This window comes from Macaca fascicularis, chromosome 3 (genome assembly GCF_037993035.2).
Source record: "Macaca fascicularis isolate 582-1 chromosome 3, T2T-MFA8v1.1".
Lineage (NCBI taxonomy): Eukaryota > Metazoa > Chordata > Mammalia > Primates > Cercopithecidae > Macaca > Macaca fascicularis.
Genome location: NC_088377.1, coordinates 162,982,816 through 163,003,109, shown reverse-complemented (window position 1 = coordinate 163,003,109; position 20,294 = coordinate 162,982,816). Strand labels below are relative to the sequence as shown.

The 20,294-nt window shown below is 35.7% G+C and overlaps 1 protein-coding gene across 3 annotated transcripts in view; it reads left to right on the top strand.

Annotated features, from left to right (window-relative positions):
- The window catches only part of FAM3C (FAM3 metabolism regulating signaling molecule C), a 47,369-nt gene that overhangs the window by 6,314 nt on the left and 20,761 nt on the right, over positions 1 to 20,294 (top strand). For 2 of the 3 annotated variants that reach the window (XM_005550623.5, XM_005550624.5), the window contains exons 2-5: positions 7,265 to 7,318; positions 11,228 to 11,332; positions 18,068 to 18,097; positions 18,789 to 18,912. In XM_005550623.5, coding sequence (XP_005550680.1) covers positions 7,306 to 7,318; positions 11,228 to 11,332; positions 18,068 to 18,097; positions 18,789 to 18,912 — 272 coding nt within the window. In that variant the 5' untranslated portion in view covers positions 7,265 to 7,305. Of the gene's footprint in view, positions 1 to 7,264; positions 7,319 to 11,227; positions 11,333 to 17,673; positions 17,757 to 18,067; positions 18,098 to 18,788; positions 18,913 to 20,294 lie in introns of those variants that run through there. The other variant, XM_074036647.1, reaches the window with a different exon arrangement.

The following is a 20,294-nucleotide window of genomic DNA, read 5'->3' as shown; positions in this document are numbered from 1 at the left end:
ACTAAGAAATAAAAATGTGGTTGTAAGCCTTATCCTGAGTTTAGTTAAAATGAGGGAAGCAATGTGCACCTTAAAATAAATAAAATAGGGTATTAAGTGCCTGGCAACCAGAGGCTTCTCTTATTATCTTAACAGGTTACTATGAAGCACAGTGGATATGAGATTTTAAAAAGTTAAAAAGCAGCAGTGCTTCAGATCTTTTACCATGTAAATTATTTGATTGCAATGAGGAGTTTATATAAGGTGTCCTTAGTTGACATCTATTTGTAATGAAAATTCTACTGATAACTTTGTTTTAAAATGCAACTTAGGTATATATGGGGGTGTAGTAGACTCCAGTTTGGCACCATATTAATTTCATCCTACTCATTTCCAGTCATTTAGATGTTGCTGGCTCAGTTCATATGTCTGATTTCTATCCTCTTTGTATTTCAGTGATTTCTGTTTTGTAATTATAGTTCACTGAAATAGTAAGGTGTGGCATGATCATTTGATTTCTACCTTTTTTTTTTTTTTTTTTTTTGCCACTTTCCTGTTAGAGAGTCCACAGCTCTCATTAATACCAGCTAGGTGATTATAAACATATACCCCAGTCGTGTAGCATCTTGCACTGAGTAGTGGTAGGATGTAGTGGCAATATTTGGGGTAAACACCAAATCTGTGTCAGAGTAAACCTGAACTCTGGCTGCCAACTCAGAAATGCTGTAGTGGCATATTGGGTACTGAATGAGGGCATACCTGTAGGTTAGAACAAATCTTTCCCCATTAATGAGATTTCAGTGAAGAGCAACCCCACCTGCTTTAGGTGCTTCCTTCAGTAGTATTACCTTGGAAAACGAAATATCTTTGTTAGGAAAAAGTTGCCTAGCCATGTTATATTTGGGTATAGAGGAGCAGAAGAACACAGATTCATTTAGTTTTTAGCTCCTTAAAGTGTTTTAGAAGGCATGGTTCAATACTTGTTGATCCACTAAATACCAGATTTCTGAAAAGGAAAGAATAACTAGGTCTCTTTAGCTAATTCACATTGATTGAAGGGGTTGTACTAAGAAATTCTTAACATTGAGATGAATCGTATTGGAATACTTATGTCCTCAGGATGTAGTGTGTATGGTCCGACAGGCTTGGCTACCTCTCCCTACACTAAGTCTTTGGGTAAAAGTTGGCCTAGATGGGGCACTTGCATGATTTAGCTGAGCACTTTTGCTAACCTGTTTTTAAGTGGAGGGAGAAGCAGGTATTATATTTTACCAATTTCATTCTTAGAAGAATGGAATTTTATCTAAATTGCCGTAGATAGAAGTTTTCTGAAGTGTTTTTCTCTGTTCACTGTCAGGAGCGCCAAATGAAAAGCAAGGCAGAGCAGTTTGTCGTGGATTGTGGAGGAAAGCTAAACTTGCCTAGTACAATCCCAATTTGCTTCATATCTGGCATTGGTTAACATTCTAGGGGAAATTTAAAAACACTTTCTGGCTCATTTGTGCTTTTCCATAGTATACTTCTAATTCTATTTCTGTTTCTTAGCCACATTTAGATGTTCTCTTTTAAATGTAATTTCAATTTGATGCTACTCAAGAAAATAAGGAAAGCCAGATGATGTTGGTTCAGAAAACTGTCAAAAATCCAGGCATAGATCATCTATATTCTTCTCTTCGCAAGATTTTCAACAGAAGGTTAAACATTTATTCTAAAACACTTACTGGTTCACCTGAGCCATTGTTTATAAGTTTTTGGTCTATTCCTTTGTGGGGGGCGGGGGCCCTTTGCAGAGGGAGTGGATACATTTACATTGTAATCATTGGTGATCTTTTGAAACATTGGTCATTCTTAGTATTGTAGAATTCATGTGGATCACCTCTCCCTGCACCCCAATTTTGTTTCTTTTTGTTCCTTTTTTTTCCTTTTCAAAATGTAAGTTTAACTTGATTCTTTAAAAATCTGGGATACTTTTCTAGTTGCAGGTAGTCATGTAAAAATCTCCCTTTGTTCGTGATCAAGTCATACCCACCTCTAAAGCTGTATAACAGGAGTGTGTGTGTGGGTGTGTGTGTATGTGTTTGTGTGTGGGTTAAAATGGTGATTTCTTTTAAAAGAGTGTATCTTCTAGGATTCAGTATCCTGCTAGTATTAAATACTTTCTCAAGTTAGTAACTGGATTTTTCTTTCGAGCCTTTAGTGTTAAAAATACCAAATTTTGTTAAAGTTACAATATTTCTAACACAATGATAGCAGCTCAGATATCCTACTGAGTTTTTAAATGTTAATATTTTTTCAGACGCAGTCATCTTATTCCTTTCCATTTTGTTATTTCAGAAATGTAGCCAGCTTTGCAAAGATGTGTGTATAGTTGCATTCAGGGGAGACAGGGTACTTGACAGCAGTCTGTATATGCAATAGTAATAACTTGTTATTAAAGACAAGGTTTTTTAAAGCTTAATATTTGGAATTTTAGAAGTTTGTTAAGCATTAAATGCACATTTACCTCACTCTTTTTTAAGCCTATCATAAAAACAATCCCTTATAAACACCCACATAAAGGAAATAGTAATGTCAGTTTTTTCCCAAGAACATAATTTTATAGTTACTGAAGTATAATATAGTAAGATTAATTTTTATTGGTTTCTTTACATTCCCTGGGGTTGGTTTGGAAACATAACAGCGTCTAGATTGATTTCCAACTTTGCTACAGATGGATAGCTTCATCTACAGAAAGGGAGGGACTTTTTTCTTCCTTTTGAAGAGGATCCATTCTGTTGTTTCTCATGGAATTATGCTTCTTTCCATGGAGAGCAGATGATGAAAATGTTTGATGAACACTTTGGGGCATAGAAATGAGGATTGTTTCATCTGTCCTACTTCCGTAGTAGTACTTCTAAGAGGACCTCTCGAAGCATGTGGAAGTTGTATGTCCTGCACATAGCCCAGCAAAAAAAAGTTGGACTATTAGGGCCTGGTTGAGAAAGGTGTTTATTCCTTTATTTTTAAATTTTGTATTTTTATTTCTTTTTATTAGGGGTTGACAAAGTACAACCTCTAGGCCTCTGTGGCCCACAAGCCACAACTGGTTTTCACATTTTTAAGTGGGTTAAAAACAATCAAAAGAAGGATAATTTTGTGACACATGAACGTTTTATGAAATTTAAATTTCAGTGTCCATAAAGAAAGCTTTATTAGAATATAATTAGACCCATTCGTTCACATGTTGGCTATGGTTGCTTTCTAGCTACAACTGCAGAGTGGAGTAATTGCAATAGAGATTGTGTGGTCCATAAAGCCTAAAAATATTTACCATCTGGCCCTTTTACAGAAAAGTTTGCCAACGGTTGCCCTGTTTTACTCACATAAAAGTAGTTATTTATAGCAAACAGGTTTTTTTAAAAATACCATGCTTTTGTTTGTAAATGTAACGTCAGAGTAACCTACCCTAGTGACTCTTTTAGTTGTAGCATTCTTTTGATTTTGCTATAATCTCATTTTTCTCTTCTACTTTAAATGCTCTGGGGATAAAAATTTAATTTTTTTACATTCTGTTCTTGAGCTGGTCTGTATTAGTCTGAGTTCTATAGAAAAATAGAGCCAATTATATATATGTGTGTGTGTGTATATATAGATACAGCTCTAGATATATAGGCATATATTCTTTATACATATGGAGATAGCTTTATTTGTATACAGGTATATGATTTGTGTGTGTGTGTGTGTGTATACATATATATGTGTATGTTTGTTATAAGGGATTGCCTCATGAGGTTATGAAAGGTGGGAAGTCCAAGATCTGATAAGCTGGCAAGCTCTGACAGTCCAGGAGAATGAATGGTATAGTCTGATCTGAGTCTGAAGGCGTTGTCTCAGTTTAAAGATAGGCAAAGAAGGCGAATTCTCCCTTACTTATTAGAATCCCTTATTAGAATTATGGGAACTTTCTAAGTTGGTTCAGTTAAAATTGTCATTTGTCCAGCACTGAGTTGAAGTTGGATTGAATTGAATGATAGTTTCTCTATTTGTAGAGGGTAACTTGTTGTATTTTCCTCTGGTTTAATTAAGTGCTGTTTGTTAAGTATGTACGTCAAAGGGTGTATTTGTACGTTTCATTTTCTTGTATCATTTCCATTTCAAGCAGAGGTTCTAATACACATGCTTAGTCATTTTGACATACTGTTAAATTGCTGGAGTGGATAGTCTGCAGCAATTCCCAAAGCAGTTTGCAAAAGCCAAGTTGATTGGCATGACATTTTGTCAACAAACCTCTTATATTAGAGTGTGTCAGCGAACAGCTGGAGTGAAAAGGAAGTGGATTTGTTTGTAGTGTGAGCTTCTTACTTACCCTTCATGTGACCCTTGCGAAATCCCCTGATCTCATCTATGCTGCTGTTTTAATACCCCCAGCAACTAGAGGCTGGTGGGAAGATTACATAAAATAAGGATGTGTGTGAATTGCACTGACATATAAGTATGTATTCATACTTGGTTTATGTTAACTGGCAAGACATCCCCCTCCTGGTAAATAATTTTTTTATGACGAATTTTATCAGTATAGAATGATGTTTCTGTGGTATATGTGATTTAGTCCACTTCTCAAGGAAATAATGGAAGTATCACTTGACCTTCGATTTCACTCTGTTGTTCCTGAAGTTAATTGATTCTGGAACAATGACTCCTTATTCACATAGTAGCTTGATTTCTACCTGAGTAACAAAACTTCACCAAATTAGAGTAGATAGTGGGGCCAAAGGAATGTTCAAATTGTAAACCATGTAAAGAAGTTTAGTACGTCCCCCTGAGGCCCTAGTTCAGGCGCTCTTTCCAGCTTAGTGTTTCATTGCCCAGGGGCATCGTGGTGGCTGTCCTTGCTGTTGAATCTTAGGTGATTATGAACCTTACATATTAGCAACTGGATTTGGTTCAGTGACATATATTTATCAAAAACACTAAAACAAATTTTGGCCTATGTAACACATTTTGGAGCAAATGTATAAATGTACTATCCTTGGGGTTTTTTTTTTTTTTTCCATCCTAAAAATATCCTTCTATGACTCATTTTCTGGTTTGGGTAAGTGGCTCTAATATCTATATTTCTACCTTTTAATGAACATACTTATATATAAGCCCTTTCACCTGTTGCCTCTAGATTTAGAGTTCTGAATTTCTAGCAAAGGCCTTTTTCTCCCTTTACTGTTGTGTTCCTTTTCTCTGGACCTGTTCAATCCTGTTTAAATTATTGATGGTTTTCAGCCCGAAGTTTCTATTAAGTTTTTGCTTCCCTCCTCCCTATAAGATTATTGTATGTAAATATTTTCTTTGCTTTTACATATCCCCTCTAAGAAGACAAATAGGAATGATTTAGAATTATCACATTATCATCATACATAGATGCTCCTTGATTTGCTCTCAAATATGTTCAATACTCCTATGCTGATTTAGGTTCTTCAATCATTAATTTGCTCTTAAGGAAATTAATTGAGGTATGTTATGACTGAGATTTAATTTGATGAGATTTTAATTTAGAAATTTTACTAAATGTGAATTATCTGAGAAATTTTAACTGAGAACAGTTGTATTCAGCTAGACAATCATCATTGCTTATATTGTGGTCTTAGGGATGAGTTTAGACCCAGGCTTGTTGGGAGATACAAATAGGTGGCGGGTACATGCAGCAGCCACCATAAGGTGTGGCCTGAGCAGACCGTGGAAACAGTGAAATAGAACATAAAGTACCTGGTATGTAACTTCTTATCACACTTTCAAAGAAATTTTCCTAGGTCACACTCAGGTAAGAGTGAAGTTATTCTGGAATGTTAGCTGGCAGGAAAAGCATGTATGTGTTGTGAAAGCTGAGTTCAGTTTTGCCAGAAGCCAACAGAGGATTTATAACCAGTTGGGGTTTTCATTTAAAAAGCTGAGATTTTTTTTTTTCTGCTTTTATGTGATGGTTTGTACATACTTCAGTACCTTGTTTCCTTTTAGTATTTTCCTAGCCTGTGGCTAAGCAGTTAAAATAGATATATAACATTGACTTTTTCTATTACGTGGAAGGTGTTCAGATAATTAACAAAGGAAATCAGTAACGCACAACTCAGTTTAAGTGTCATTTTTTCTTTATGGTATGTTGTGCAGAAGAAAGAGAGCTAGCCTAAGAGCATTGGACTTCTGGGTGCTGTCCAGACTCCCCCGCCCCCCAGAGCCCCCCGGAAGCCCACCTGCCTAGTCCAGTGAATAAAACAAGTGCATGTCTCACTTCTTTTCAGTGTCCTTCAGGGATGTGCCATTATTGTTATTTTCTTGACACATTCTGTGAATTGCTAGATCAGGCAACAATATTGAAACATAAATATCAAAATACAATCTAAAATAGAGAGATATGTACTCCTGGCAAATGTGATTCATCCATCAAAATTTCCTTTTGAATTCCATTCCTTTACAATAGATTGAGTTGACTGTGGAAGCTCTCCAGCTAAACTTGAAGATGGCTTTCTTATCAAACTTACTTATTTTTTCATTTTCTTTTCAAAATGTCACCTATCTTGAGTTATTTCTTAGGAGGAAAACACCCATGCACATACAGATTTTTTTTTCCAGCATCTGTTTCTTGTTGATATTACAGTAATATCAAAGAACAGTTGATCCATTTGATTACTCTGTCAATCATGATAATTGCTGGGATATTTACAATTGCAATTCTGTACTTCTTAACATATTATTTTACAAACTTAAATTGAAAAACATGAAGAGGTCCCTGGTATTGAAATAGGAAGCCCTTGCTGTAAATGTTTATGGTAGTGGCACTTGTGTCATATCAAAACTGAAGCGGCATCATGTACTGGAGTGAGCCAGCTGACCTGAATTCTAGCCCCATGTCCACAAATAATTTGTTCCACAACTGGATAAGCAGCGTAACCTCTTTGGACATCATCTGCAAACTGAAGGTTTGGAGCTGAATATCAAGTTTCTTATAGATGCATAATCCATGAGAATAAGAAGGCGTTCTCTTCTATTCACAAGCTTGATAACACACTTTTACTCTTTGGTCATTAAGTTAGAGAGCTGAGAACACAGAAGGATAGGACAGACCCTCCTTGAGGTCTTATGGTCCAGTGGAAGGAGACAGGCCCAGTGATGAGATTTTTTTTTTTTAAATGCCAATGTTGGCATAGTACTTAGAAATGTCATAAAATTTACTAGTTTATATGCCCCATTTCAAACTCAATCTAAGGAGGAATGTTTGTTCTAGAGCTAATGATATTTGCTTTTTGTTTTGATTTTTTAGGAGCATATTAATGAAAAGTGCCATAGACTGAAAAACCAAACATGAGGGTAGCAGGTAAGATATTTAATTTAGTAGAAGTAATTGTACTTTTTGTGTAACCTGTTTGTTAAAGAATGACTGAAGGAGAGGTTAAATAATCTTTCTCCATATTGAGAAAGTTAAGCTGAAATATAATAAACTAAATCATCCAGCCCATCATTTTTAGGTAGTTGGCAGATCACAAATTGGACATTTAGTCAATATTACATAAGTGTTTTGTTGTTGTTGTTCACGTCTTTTGTTGAAATTACACGTTGAGCATCTTAAATCTGAAAATCTGAAATGCTCCTAAATCCAAAACTTTATGAGCAGCAAAACATGATGCTCAAAGGAAATGCTCATTTGAGTATTAAGGGTTTCAGATTTTCAGATTTGGGATGTTCAACTGGTAAGTATGATGCAAATATTCTGAAATCTGAAAAAAAAATCCAAATACTATATATAACACCCATATAAAGAATGGTTTGACAACCTAGGGAGGCTGATTTTTGTTTTTGCTATGTTCTAGCTTCTTGAGAAAAATGAGTTATAAAGTTTTAAAGTTTAAATGTCTCTCATGTATGTACTTAAGATGTGTGTGAAGGATTCGATAAAATACATGTTTTTGCTCAGTCTTTGTTCAAGTTTAATCTGCATAGGTGAGATTATGTGTAAGAACTTTAATCTGTTTATTAAGCAGCATATTGAGAAAATTGAAAAACACCATTGGATGTTCATATATTAAGGTAGTTATGTTTAAATATTCTAAAAAGACACGTTTATAAATAACTGGAGGGGCTGATGACCTCTTCCTGTGTGTGTGTGGTAAAAATAAGTCTGTTTTTCCCCACCCTTCCCGTCAACCAAAGCCCTAGAAGAAATGCGTACTTTACATGGAAATTTCTACTAAGCTTGTGCCCAACATAGGTAACTTGTAATTTCTCAAAATCAAGATAGTTTTTTTCTTAATTATCATCTCACCAGCAAACCAATTATTTTCCTAAAGGAGCATCTCTTAGAAATGCCTAAAGTCAAGCTGGGTGAACAAACCAGTCTTCATACTGTGGTCATAATTGTGTAGAATCAGGCGCAATTGATGAAACATCATGATTATTAAACATAACTGAGGGCTGTTACAAATGCTTTTGTAGAAACTTGAAAAACTGAATCTCTTGTGAAATTATAAAGCATTTTTTTAAAAAGTAACTGTACAATTGTTGAAGAAAAATATTCTCAGAAACGAAGAGCTTGTTTGTGGTTTAAATAAATGTGTTGCAGTGTCTTTCTGTGTGCGTGTGTGTGTGTGGCGGGGGGGGGTTGTTCTTTGAGTACAGCAGGACTTACTATTTATGATTTCATGTCTCCAGATGATTTTTAAAGTACATTATTTAAGCATGGCAATTTGAAATAAAGTAACTGTTTCTCACATAATTTTAAATTCATGTTATTTGAAATTAAGTTTGTCATTTAGTCTGTTTCTCTGATTCTGACAATTCCCGAGTTAATTGATGAGTAATTATTCACTGCGTGCTTATTTTGTGTTTGGCACTGTTCCTAGTATAGGTCTTAAGGGAACTGCCTTGAATGAATGAATAAGGATAATTAGGTATTAGTTTATTGCTTTTAACTAATCTCTTCTAATTTTTTTTTTAATCTGATTGCTTTTAAATATCTTCATAGCCATTCTTCTTACAGTGAGGCATGAATGTCTGCAGTTTGTACTTTTTGGCCTGTGAAAAACTGGAACACACTCAGAATAGTGCCGTCCGTGACTAGGAGGAAGAGGGCATCTTATGGAAAACTAAGAATGGGAATTGTGGTTGGTATGGTTAGGCTCCATCAAGTCCAGAATGGGATGCTGGTTCTGGACTCAGGCCAGCTTTGGGGGCGATCTCTATAACAGAAGTTCCAGAACTCTAACCCCATGGAGACTCTGCTAGTTTCTCCACTTCTAACTTTTGTCTCGCTTATAGCTTTTCCTTCCTCCTAGTTCCTCTGATGGTTCAGTATAAGTGAATAGGTCTTGGTTTAAGACTCAGTGTTGCTGCTGACTAGTTTTGTGACCTTAGGCAAATGATGTAAAATTTTAGCCCTGTTTTCCTTATTTGTGAAAGGAAAATAATGCCTTGAAACGCTATGCAAATGAGATTATACTTATAAAGCAATTAGTTCTACAGAAGACACTAAGTAAACAGTGTATGTGAGTATTATATATATATATATAAAATGTTTGTATATAGCTTTTTGAAAACTTTTAGGCTCAAGGGTACATGTACAGGTTTGTTATCTAGCTAAACTAAATTGAGTGTCACAGGGGTTTGGTGTACAGATTATTTCATCATCCAGGTAGTAAGCATAGTACCTGATAGGTAGTTTTTTGATCTTATCCTCTTCCCACCCTTCACCCTCAAGTAGTCCCCAGAGTCTGTTGTTCCCTTCTTTATGTTTATATGTTCCCTTCTCAGTGTTTAGCTTTTGCTTATAAATGAGAACATGTGCTATTTGGTTTTCTGTTCCTGTGTTAGTTTGCTTAGTGTAATGGCCTCCAGCTTCATCCATGCTGCTGTATATAGCTTTTTTTCATGTAACCTTACATTTAGCTTGGTATAGAATTTAGAATATTTGTGTTATCGTCTTGGTGTTTTAATTTTTCAGTTTTGAACAATGAAATGTTCATATGATTGTTTTATGGGACAGGGAAAAGTTATCTCTGGTTGCATGTGCCTATGATTGCTAGAAAATAAGATGTTAAGACTATCATGTGACATGTAATTTTTGAGCTTGTGGTCTTAGTCTTAAATGATCAAGAAGGACTATGCCACCTGTTACCATTTATCTACTAGCAAACAATTGTTGATAGTGTTACTGTATACAGTGCACTCTGCTAGATCCTGGGGAGAAGAGTTCAAAGCCTAACATAATTTTGCTCTCTTATGCACTAAAAATATAGGCAACTTGTAAGTTGCTCTTGAAAATAGGAAGCAGATTTTGGAGGGGACAGGGTAGAAAATGGAAAAGGGAGGCAGGGATTGATTAATATTATAGTTAGACTTCCTCATTGCTCTTTCATTTCTACATTAATAGTGTTGCTTTTGGATTTTTAAAGACTTTGTTATTTTTAGAGCAGTTTTAGGTTCACAGCTAATTTGAGAGGAAGACGCAGAGATTTTCTACATACTCCCTGCCCCGCTCCCCACATAGTCATCAGTAGAGTGTTTCTAAACAGAAATGAGTAGGCTGTGAGAAGCGGTGGCTTTCTGAGCATCATAACTTCATTGAAGAGTCTGCCCACTTGGAGCTTTCCATGTAACCGTGTTATGAAGCATATGTGATAGGTACCAAATTATATCCTGCAGGAATGCAGAAGGCCTGTCTTAAGGTACTAAGGTGTTAAGTATGAAGAGGAAGGCTTTGTTGATCACCATACCAGGAGAGCCTACATAGCTCCAGGAGATGTGTTGGTTAGTGATACGACAATAAATCTGTAACATGTCACTCGAGAATTCCTTGCTTAGTGGACATTGTGGCCTTAGCATCCCCAGAAGGTCCACTGTTTTTGAAAAATCCTGTATAGTATTGCTGCTTATTTTTGTGAAGGATAAGGAATCTGCCACTCAACAAACTTGGTGATGTTCCATTAGTCATGACACGTTTTTGTTGTCAGCAACTAGTAGGTAATTTTTTTTGCATGTAAAAGTAGGCAGATGGTTCAAGCAGTCCTTTGTCTAGATAGCTAGAAAATCTGAGAATTCTTTGGTCAGGAAAATTCTTTCTCTTGATGAATTGTTTGTATAATTTTTGTGTAGCTCATGTAAAATTAAGATCTAATAGATACAAAGTAGAAATTTATTAACCTTAAAAAAATTTATAAACATGTTTCATAGAAATGCAGAATAAATGTTCTGTGGGCTTACAAAGTTATGCTGAAATATTTCTGCCTTTTAGGTGCTGCAAAATTGGTGGTAGCTGTGGCAGTGTTTTTACTGACATTTTATGTTATTTCTCAAGTATTTGAAATAAAAATGGATGCAAGTTTAGGAAATCTATTTGGTAAGTTTTATTTTGTTCCTTTCTTAAATCTTATTTTTGATGTGGCCTAAAGCTTTATCAGTTACCAGCACTGAGTCACTCAGTGCTAGAAAAGGAAATGTAATTGTTACATATCCATAAATGTGATTTGTTAGAGTATTTTACGGTATATAATAAGATATCTTGGAATTAATTTAGTATAAAACATGAATCTTCTTTCTATTCAACATTTTGAATATATGTAATGAGTCTATTTTACACATTTTTAGGGGCATTAATCATGGCATTCTAAGTGCACATTCTAAAACATAAAATACCTCCAGGCTTAAATTGTTTTCCTGTTTGAGCTGGCTGCTAGAAAACTTGAAGCCAAATCTAGCCCTCAGTTAACCATATGATTAGGGGTCACAGTAATGCATTTTAGATACCAGCCATAGAAATCCATCTTGCAGCTGGCTGTGGTGGCTTGCACCTGTAATTCCAGCTACTCAGGAGGTTAAGGTGGGAGGATCACTTGAGCCCAGGAGTTCCAGGCGGCAGTGAGCTATGATCATGCTGCACTGCACTCCAGCCTGGGTGACAGAGTAAAACCTCATCTCTTAAAAAAAAAAAAAGAAAGAAATCCATGGTGCTTTCTTACCCTTATTTTCCCTCAGTGGCATTTTTTTTCTAACCCACTCATTTAATGTTGCCGTACTGTAAATGTACCATTATAAGGTACCTTAACCCAGTTTTTTAACAGAATCCTTACGTTCATAAAATAACATTTGAAATGTTTTCAGATGAACCAGTTATACATAGTGCTATTGTAGATGATTGTGTGTGAGTATCTCATTGAATCTCAAATAATTGCCAAGTATGCATTTCTTTTCTATAAATATACCATTATGAGACTGAATAATAGAATTTAATTTTGACATATTAAAGTGGAAAACAATTATTTAACCAAGGCGCTATATAAGATTACAGTCATGCGTCACCTAATGTGGGGATACATTCTGAAAAATGCATCATTAGGTGATTTTTGTCACTGTGAGAACATCATAGAGTATACTTACACAAATCTAGATGGTATAGACTACCACACACCTTGGCTACATTGTATAACCTGTTCCTCCTGGGCTATAAACCTGTACAGCATGTTACTGTACGGAATTCTGTAGGCAGTTGAACACAATGGTAAGTATGTATCTGAACTTGGAAAAGGTACAGTAAAAACGCAGTACTATAATCTGATGGCACTACCACTCTCTGTATGGTCTGTCGTTGACTGAAACGTCATTAGACAGCACCTGACTATAATTCTGAATCTCTTCTGGAAACTGTTTTTGTAGACTTTTATTATTGAAGCTAGAGAAACCATGAGATTCTTCATAGATCCTTGTACCTACATTGAGTAAGCTATGACTAAATTGTTGCTTATAATATTAAATAATTAAGCATGAAAAGTGAGACTATAAACCCTAGAAACCATATTTTGATCTAGTAGGCAGAAGTCAAATGAAAGAACTGAGATCTCTGGACTACCAATTTTTGCTTTCCATAAATTCATATTTGAAAAGAAAAATCCCCAAGACTTAATTCAGTTTCTGTATTAGGTTCTCATGCTGCTGTGAAGAAATACGCCAAACTAGGTTATTTATAAAGGAAAGAGGTTTAATTGTCTGACAGTTCTGCAGGGCTGGGGAGGCCTCAGGAAACTTACAATCATGGCAGAAGGGTAGCAAACATGTTGTTATTGGTGGCAGAAAGGAGAAGTGCAGAGTGAAGCGAGGGGAAAGTCCCTTATAAAACCATCAGATCGTATGAGAACTCACTATTGTGAGAATAGCATGGAGGTAATTTCCCCCAGGATTCAATTATCTCCCACCAGGTCCCTCCCATGACACATAGGGATTATGGGAACTACATTTCAAGATGAGATTTGGTGGGGACACAGCCAAACCATATCACTCCCTTTCACATTTAATCTCAAGACTGTTATTCCAGTTTTTCTCAAACTTTAATTCACAAGAATCTCCAGAGAATCTTGGTAAATGCAGGTTTCTGAGTTGGTGTCTGGAGTGGGGCCTGAGATTCTGCATTTCCGACAGCTCCAACGTGATGTTGAGATCCCTGTCCATGGATTGCATACTGAGTAGCAAGGCTTTGGACAATTCTGATATGTAGTCTTCAGTTTTGGCATAAACCTTTTCAGGTGACTTTTCTTACAGCACTCCTTAAAAGTACTTTCTTGTGCAGGTTGAACATCCCTAATCAGAAAATTCAAAATCTGAAATGCTCTAGAATCTGAAACTTTTTGAACATCAACATGACGCTCAAAAGAAAATGCTCTTTGGAGCATTTTAGATTTCAGATTTTTGGATTAGAGATGCTCAACTGGTAAGTATAATGCAAATATTCTAAAATCTGAAAAAATCCCATATCCAAAATACTTCTGGTCCTAAGCATTTTGGATAAGGGATACTTAACCTATATTGCACTGAATTCTGCCTTTTGTACTCCCAAGTAATTTCAGTTCACTGATCTTGTCTCTGCCAGCTAGGCCCCTTCTTCATCAGTGATCCCTCAGTTACATCGTAGTCATTGTCCGCCAGACCTTCCTTTACAAGTTTTCATCCTTTCCAGTAATGGAATCCTCCCTTTCAGCCATTTCTCTTGATAAACTGGTTATTTTCCTCCTAAACTTGTTTGTTTTTCAGCACACATCCTAAAATGAAGCATCCAGGTTCCAGCATAAAAGTAGTTGTTGCAAAGTATAGCGAGATATTACTTTACTTGTTCTGGTCCGTGTACTTGTATTACTACGTAGTGGCCAGCCTGGTGGCCTTTGAGAGCACATCTGGTTTCATTTGAATGATGGAGTGGAAACTATATGGAAGGCATAGAGGACTTGTTCCATGTGGCTTTGGAAGCAGTGTGGATAGTTAATTCTTCTAAGACACGTTGATGGTAAGGGAAGCAGCTTATGAGATGGTAGTTTGATTCAAAAGCAGGTTGCACGTATTCTTTTTTAGCGTAATAGACTTTCACTTGTCTATAGGCCTTGGATGAAAGTTCAGTGAAGGACAGATGAACGCCAAGAGACTGAACCAGCAAGGAAAGGAGGATGTTTGGGAGAAGGGAGGCAGTGGGACCATTGGAACAAATAGAAGTTACATGGGAAAAGACCCACTGTTTTTAGAAGATTGAAGAGAAGGTTGGGTGAAGCTACAGTGTGGTATAGTCACTGTGCACATGCAGCTGGTGGTTCCTCTCCGGTGATACCAGTCATGTCTGTCCTCATCCTTTGTCCCCCATCTTTGGCCCCGTTTGGATCTTCGTCTCTAATCTGGACTGTTTTTATGACCATCATAATGATGTTCCTGTGTCTTTTCTCATCTCTCATATCTGCCTATCTCGCCACTTTCAGAGCCATTTTCTTAAAACTCAGTAATCTTTAGTATTTCCAGTTACTAGAGGATAAAGTCCAAACTCCTTACTTAGGTTGGCACCCAAATCCCCCAGCCTGCCCTTCTCAGCTGTTCTTCACCCCTCCTTCCTGCGTGGGTCACACTGTTGTGCCAGTCTGCATACAGCTTCAAATCCCCTCCTGTCCTTTCTACCCTGGCCTTTGCTTGTCGTGGTTCCTCACCCTGCACATCTTTCTCATTTTTTAGAACTTTGCATAAATTCCCCTTCTTTGGAATAAATTGTGTTTGAACCTCCCTCTTTAAGAATATATTGCTCCTTTTTTCTGAACATTTTTTCTAATTGCATAGTAGTTATATTTCAGTTTGGCACTGATTTTAATCTGCCTTGCATTATATAATTTTTTTTCCTTTTTTCCTCTTTTTCCTGTGTCTGTCTCCCTTCACCCAAGAGTGAGTCTTAAGGGCGATCTTTTGGTGCTTCACCCAGCATCTAGCACTGGGTGCTGCAGATGGTAAATGCTGATTGAGTGAAAATAAATGTAGGTAACAGAGAATTAGGATTTCTACATGGAAAGGAATATTTCCAAAGTGGGATTTACATAAAGCTGTATTAGTTGGAAAATCACTGGTAGTCACCTATGAACAGATGTTGAGCTACTTTAATCTCCTACTTTTTATTTTTTGATTTTTCCTGATGTTGAGAACCTGCAAGTGGTTTTGTGTGCATTTTAGCTATTTGATTTAGACATTATTAGGGCAGATGGTTATTTTCATTTCAAAACTGAAGTGTAGTATTTTGTAACCTTACTGGTTGCCAATCTATTGAATTGGCCAAAATTTAACTGTGTGGTTTTATTCTTAGGGAAGATGGATCTATGGTTATCTGTGTCATTTGTGTAGCATCTTAGTATATGAAAGGGTAACATGTTTAATCCAGTAGGAGGATTCTTGCTATAATCGTTATCTTAAGGACCATAAGATTAAAAACAGTTCTTTTGGTGATTAGTTTTCCATTTTGTAACTTACTTGACAGTTTCTATAAATTACGTAGATTTATGTTTATTGTATATATTATTTTAGAAAAATAAAACACATTTGTAGAAAGGAAGAATGACAGTTTTTCCCACAATTAGTAGTTGAAATTACCAGTGTCAATTATGAATTTTAAAAACAATTTTTTGTGAAACTTTATTTTAAGATGATTGTATTATCTTTTACAAATCCATTTAAATATACAGAGAGATGGTGCATACTGTTTCCTCATTTTCTCCCATTGGTAATAGCTTACAAAACTATAATATACTGTCACAATCAGGACATCAACACGGATACAATTCACCAATCTTATTCAGATTGTGGGTTAATGTAGTGTTTGTTTTCAGTGTGAATACTTAGCTAGTAAATGAACTGAATACAGTCCAAATTATTTTTGTCTGTATTGCTGCAATAAGTACTTAATGTTCTTTTTTTTTTTTTGAGATGTAGTCTCACTCACTCTGTTGCCCAGGCTGGAGTGCAGTGGCGCAATCTCTGCTCACTGCAAGCTTCTCCTCCCGGATTCATGCCATTCTCCTGCCTCAGCCTCCTGGGTAGCTGGGACTGCAGGCACCCGCCACCACGCCTGGCTAATTTGTTTTTGTATTTTTAGTAGAGACGGGGTTTCACTGTGTTAGCCAGGATGGTCTCGATCGCCTGAGCTCATGATCCGCCCGCCTCAGCCTACCAAAGTGCTGGGATTATAGGCGTGAGCCACCGTGTCTGGCCATAAGTACTTAATGTTCTATTGAATTTATTTATTTTCACCTTTTCAGATTTAAACCATTGATATATAGTGTATAAATTACTTGAGACATTATTAAAAACTAAAGTACAAAATAGTTCTGATTCATTAGCCCGACTTACTGAAAGACATTTATTGATGAAATGCAATAACAAATGTTTATTATTGTTCCTTGCAGTTAAATGTATATGCAGAAAGAAATTGAGGATTAAAGCTATCAGTGTAGTTTGAGGGGAAAAAATTGTAGGAGAGGAGGGATTTTGGTGTTTCTATGTTGTGCTTGTATTCTATACTTGGACCGCTGTTTATGAAAATTAATGTACCTGTTTGGCCACTGGATGCTAATATTTTCAGAATTGCAGACTTAGTACAGGGCTTTTGATTTTGATGTGTATTGGATAAAAATGAGCTTTCTTCTGGAAAGGAGTCTTTCACAGGAGTTTCTTCACCTTAAAGCATGTACTCTCCTTACTCTTACACAAATTAAATGGACATGATGTTATTTACTTAGTAAATGCCTGATGATTAAAAAACTGATTTTCCCGAAATTGTATCCCAGTAAAGTTTTTTTTTCCCTCAAACCGAGTGTAGATAAGGTTTGTTTTCTGCTTTGTTCTGGGCATTAAGCTTTTTCAATGTTTTATTACCTTTATGACTTTAATAGTGCATAATATTCTACTGAGTGTTCTATTGAGTTAATGAACTTTTATTTACTTGGTTATTTTCCTCTTTTTAAACATTTCAATACAGTCTTTTAACTTTCAGCTTACCAGTTTGAGTATTGGACCTACAGGAAATTCACAATTATCTAAAATAGTACAGAACTAAAATTGTGTGACTATTTATAGCAAGACAGCTGGTTAAGATTTATCACACTGCATACTTATTAGTCAAATCAGGAAATGGCTGTCCACAGTACTTTGATGATCTGAGTTATAATCTCTTGGGCTGGGATCAGATGTTAGTGCTTTTAAAAAGCCCTAACTATAATTATGATAGATGGTCAGGTTAAGAACTACTACATTCAAGTTAAGATTTGACCTCATGGTTTCCTTGATCTGATAAATTATAAATCTTTTAGTAGTGACCTTCCTCATCCCTCTCCCTGGCCCTCGCAATCTCCTGACCTCACCACTAAGATAGGTTCCTGTATGTTCTCTGGGGCTTTTGCATATCTTCACAACACCATACAGCAGCAACAACTTTTAAACACCATCATATTCACCAAATTTATGTTCATAAACATTGAAAGGTAAGTTTGTAGAGTAACTTCCTGATTGAAATTTAAATTTATAGTAAATAAAATTCAAAATAAAATGGAAAGGGAAAAATAAAATGTTTTATCAGTAATAAAATACTACCCTCCATAATTATTTAATAGTTTATAATGAATGTACAGGGTGAAGTTCCTTTCTCACTTTTTCTTAAGAAGTGATATTCATGTTTTATTGTATACTGAATGATTATTTGAACACTTATTTTTGTGGGCCTAAATATATTTTAAAAGTGGATACTTGCCAATAGGCTAATTCCTTCTAACAAAAGTAATTTTTTTTTTTTCAGCAAGATCAGCATTGGACACAGCTGCACGTTGTAAGTATTTCATCTCAATTTTTTATGTGTGATTTATTCTGCCTTATCTTAGGCATATGAGACCTTATATTCAAAGTGTCAGTATTTCAGTGTGAGGAAAAACTGATTTAGAAATGGCTTTTTAAAGTTACAAGGATGCTATTTGATTGGACAGCCCAGATACTTTTTGGTAATTATTCATGATGGATGTTTTGTGTTTTTCAGCTCCATTATTATAAGTACAGAAATTGGTGTGAGGAGTAAGAGACAATACTGTACATGGGCAGGTAGTCAGTGGAACATTAGGCTTTTTGTAATGATCCTGGAGGTGACGATTTTTTGTGCATATATGGACTAGAAGTGCAAAGTAACATTCAGAACCTCCCACATCCTGAAATTTAAAAATAAACTCATAGTTAGATAAAATATATTTACCATAATGAAGTTCGTATTACTTGACCCATTTACGCCCATTATTAATTTGTTTCCTAGGAAGTTCTGGCATCTGTTGTGGGCTTTTTTTTGCTGTTTTTTTTTTAAAAAAATTTGAGGTTCTTTGAAACCCTCAGGGGAAAAAATTAGCTTGTAATTTAATATATGTGTATTTTGATGTTTTACATAATGCCCTTTGTGGTTTGAGATTTGAAATAAAGTGTGGGAAAGTCTATTAATTTGTTTTCTTTAAAAAGAAATCATATTTTCTCCCCCAAAGCTACAAAGCCTCCCAGATATAAGTGTGGGATCTCAAAAGCTTGCCCTGAGAAACATTTTGCTTTTAAAATGGCAAGTGGAGCAGCCAACGTGGTGGGACCCAAAATCTGCCTGGAAGATAATGTGTAAGTATTTGGTGACTGGAGACTCTAAAGTGTGCTGTTAAATTACAGCCAGTTGAACCTGAGTTTAATGGATATTTTGAAAATGTATTAGGCATACTTTATTAATGGAAAGTGATTTCAGTTTTTATTATACAGTTTTTTTCTCATGAATTCAAGGGGCCTTAAAGTTCTTAAATTTTAATAACACTTATTTGGCTTGATAGAGTTAAAAGATTTCCTCTGAGTGAATTCTCTAGATATGCACTGTTCCATTTACTAGCAACAAAACACAGGTGGCTATTTAATTTTGATCCTTAAATATTAGGAAGAAAGTTAATGCACTTAACTAAAAGTTCAGTTCCTTGATATCCATCACCACATTTCAGGTGTTCAGTGGCCACATGTGGCTCATGGTCACCAAATGGAACAGCAGAGAGAGCATTTTCATCATGGCAAAAATCCTATTTGCAACATTGGCCTGGACAATGAATGCGTTCTCTTATAAACCAATATCTTTCATTTAAAATATTTGAGTGCTGCTTGTTGAAGTGTGAAATAACCTCAGTTCCATTGCAGTACAAACTGCTTGCCTCTAAGCTGAATGGTTTCCTATGTCGAAATGCTTTCTAAAGGATGATTTTTAGGATTTTTAGTATCCTACCTCAGTGTCAACTGTTGCTTGCAAGTTCCTGCTGCTGAAATTGCAAACCCTACTTTTAGTTGGTTGCTTTTAATATGCTATTGCCTAGAAAACTAGACATGGGAGCTTATTTAAACTTAATATAAAATAATAAATTTGTCACTAATTATATAGAATAAAGAGATAATTTTATAGCAGAGAGGAGACCTAGGCAGCTTTTCCTGGCTGTTTATGTGCCTCTTCTTTTAATATAGAAGCTCTTAAATTTTTATCCTAGCCTCCTTTGCAGGTAGTTAGCTGTAAGAAGTTTATTGAGCCTCATGGGGCAACAGTTTTCTTGTAAAATTAAGGGCTTGAGCTAGATGATCTTTAAGGTCTGTACTGATTTCCTTTATTTTCCTGTATTCTAATGATGATTTACTGTTAATCCATGTGTTTTCTGATTTCTCATTAGGATAGTCCTGTTTTACTGACATGTAATAAGGCACTTGAATTTTAGAAGTTTGTAGGTTTTTGAAAACATTCCCATTTCCACTTTTTATCTTGTTTGGTTAAATAGACCACAGATTTGATTCTAAATAACAGGAACAAAGTTCTTTTAGAATACCTAACCCATAGATGACCTTGGACATCTATTCTGCCCCCTCGATGCATGTAAATTTTAGTTCAGAGAAGAAGAGATCAGACTATTTTTACTAGCAGGTTTTTAATTCACAGATTAAAACTGTAAACAACAAAACACACTCAGAAAAAAAGCTCAACT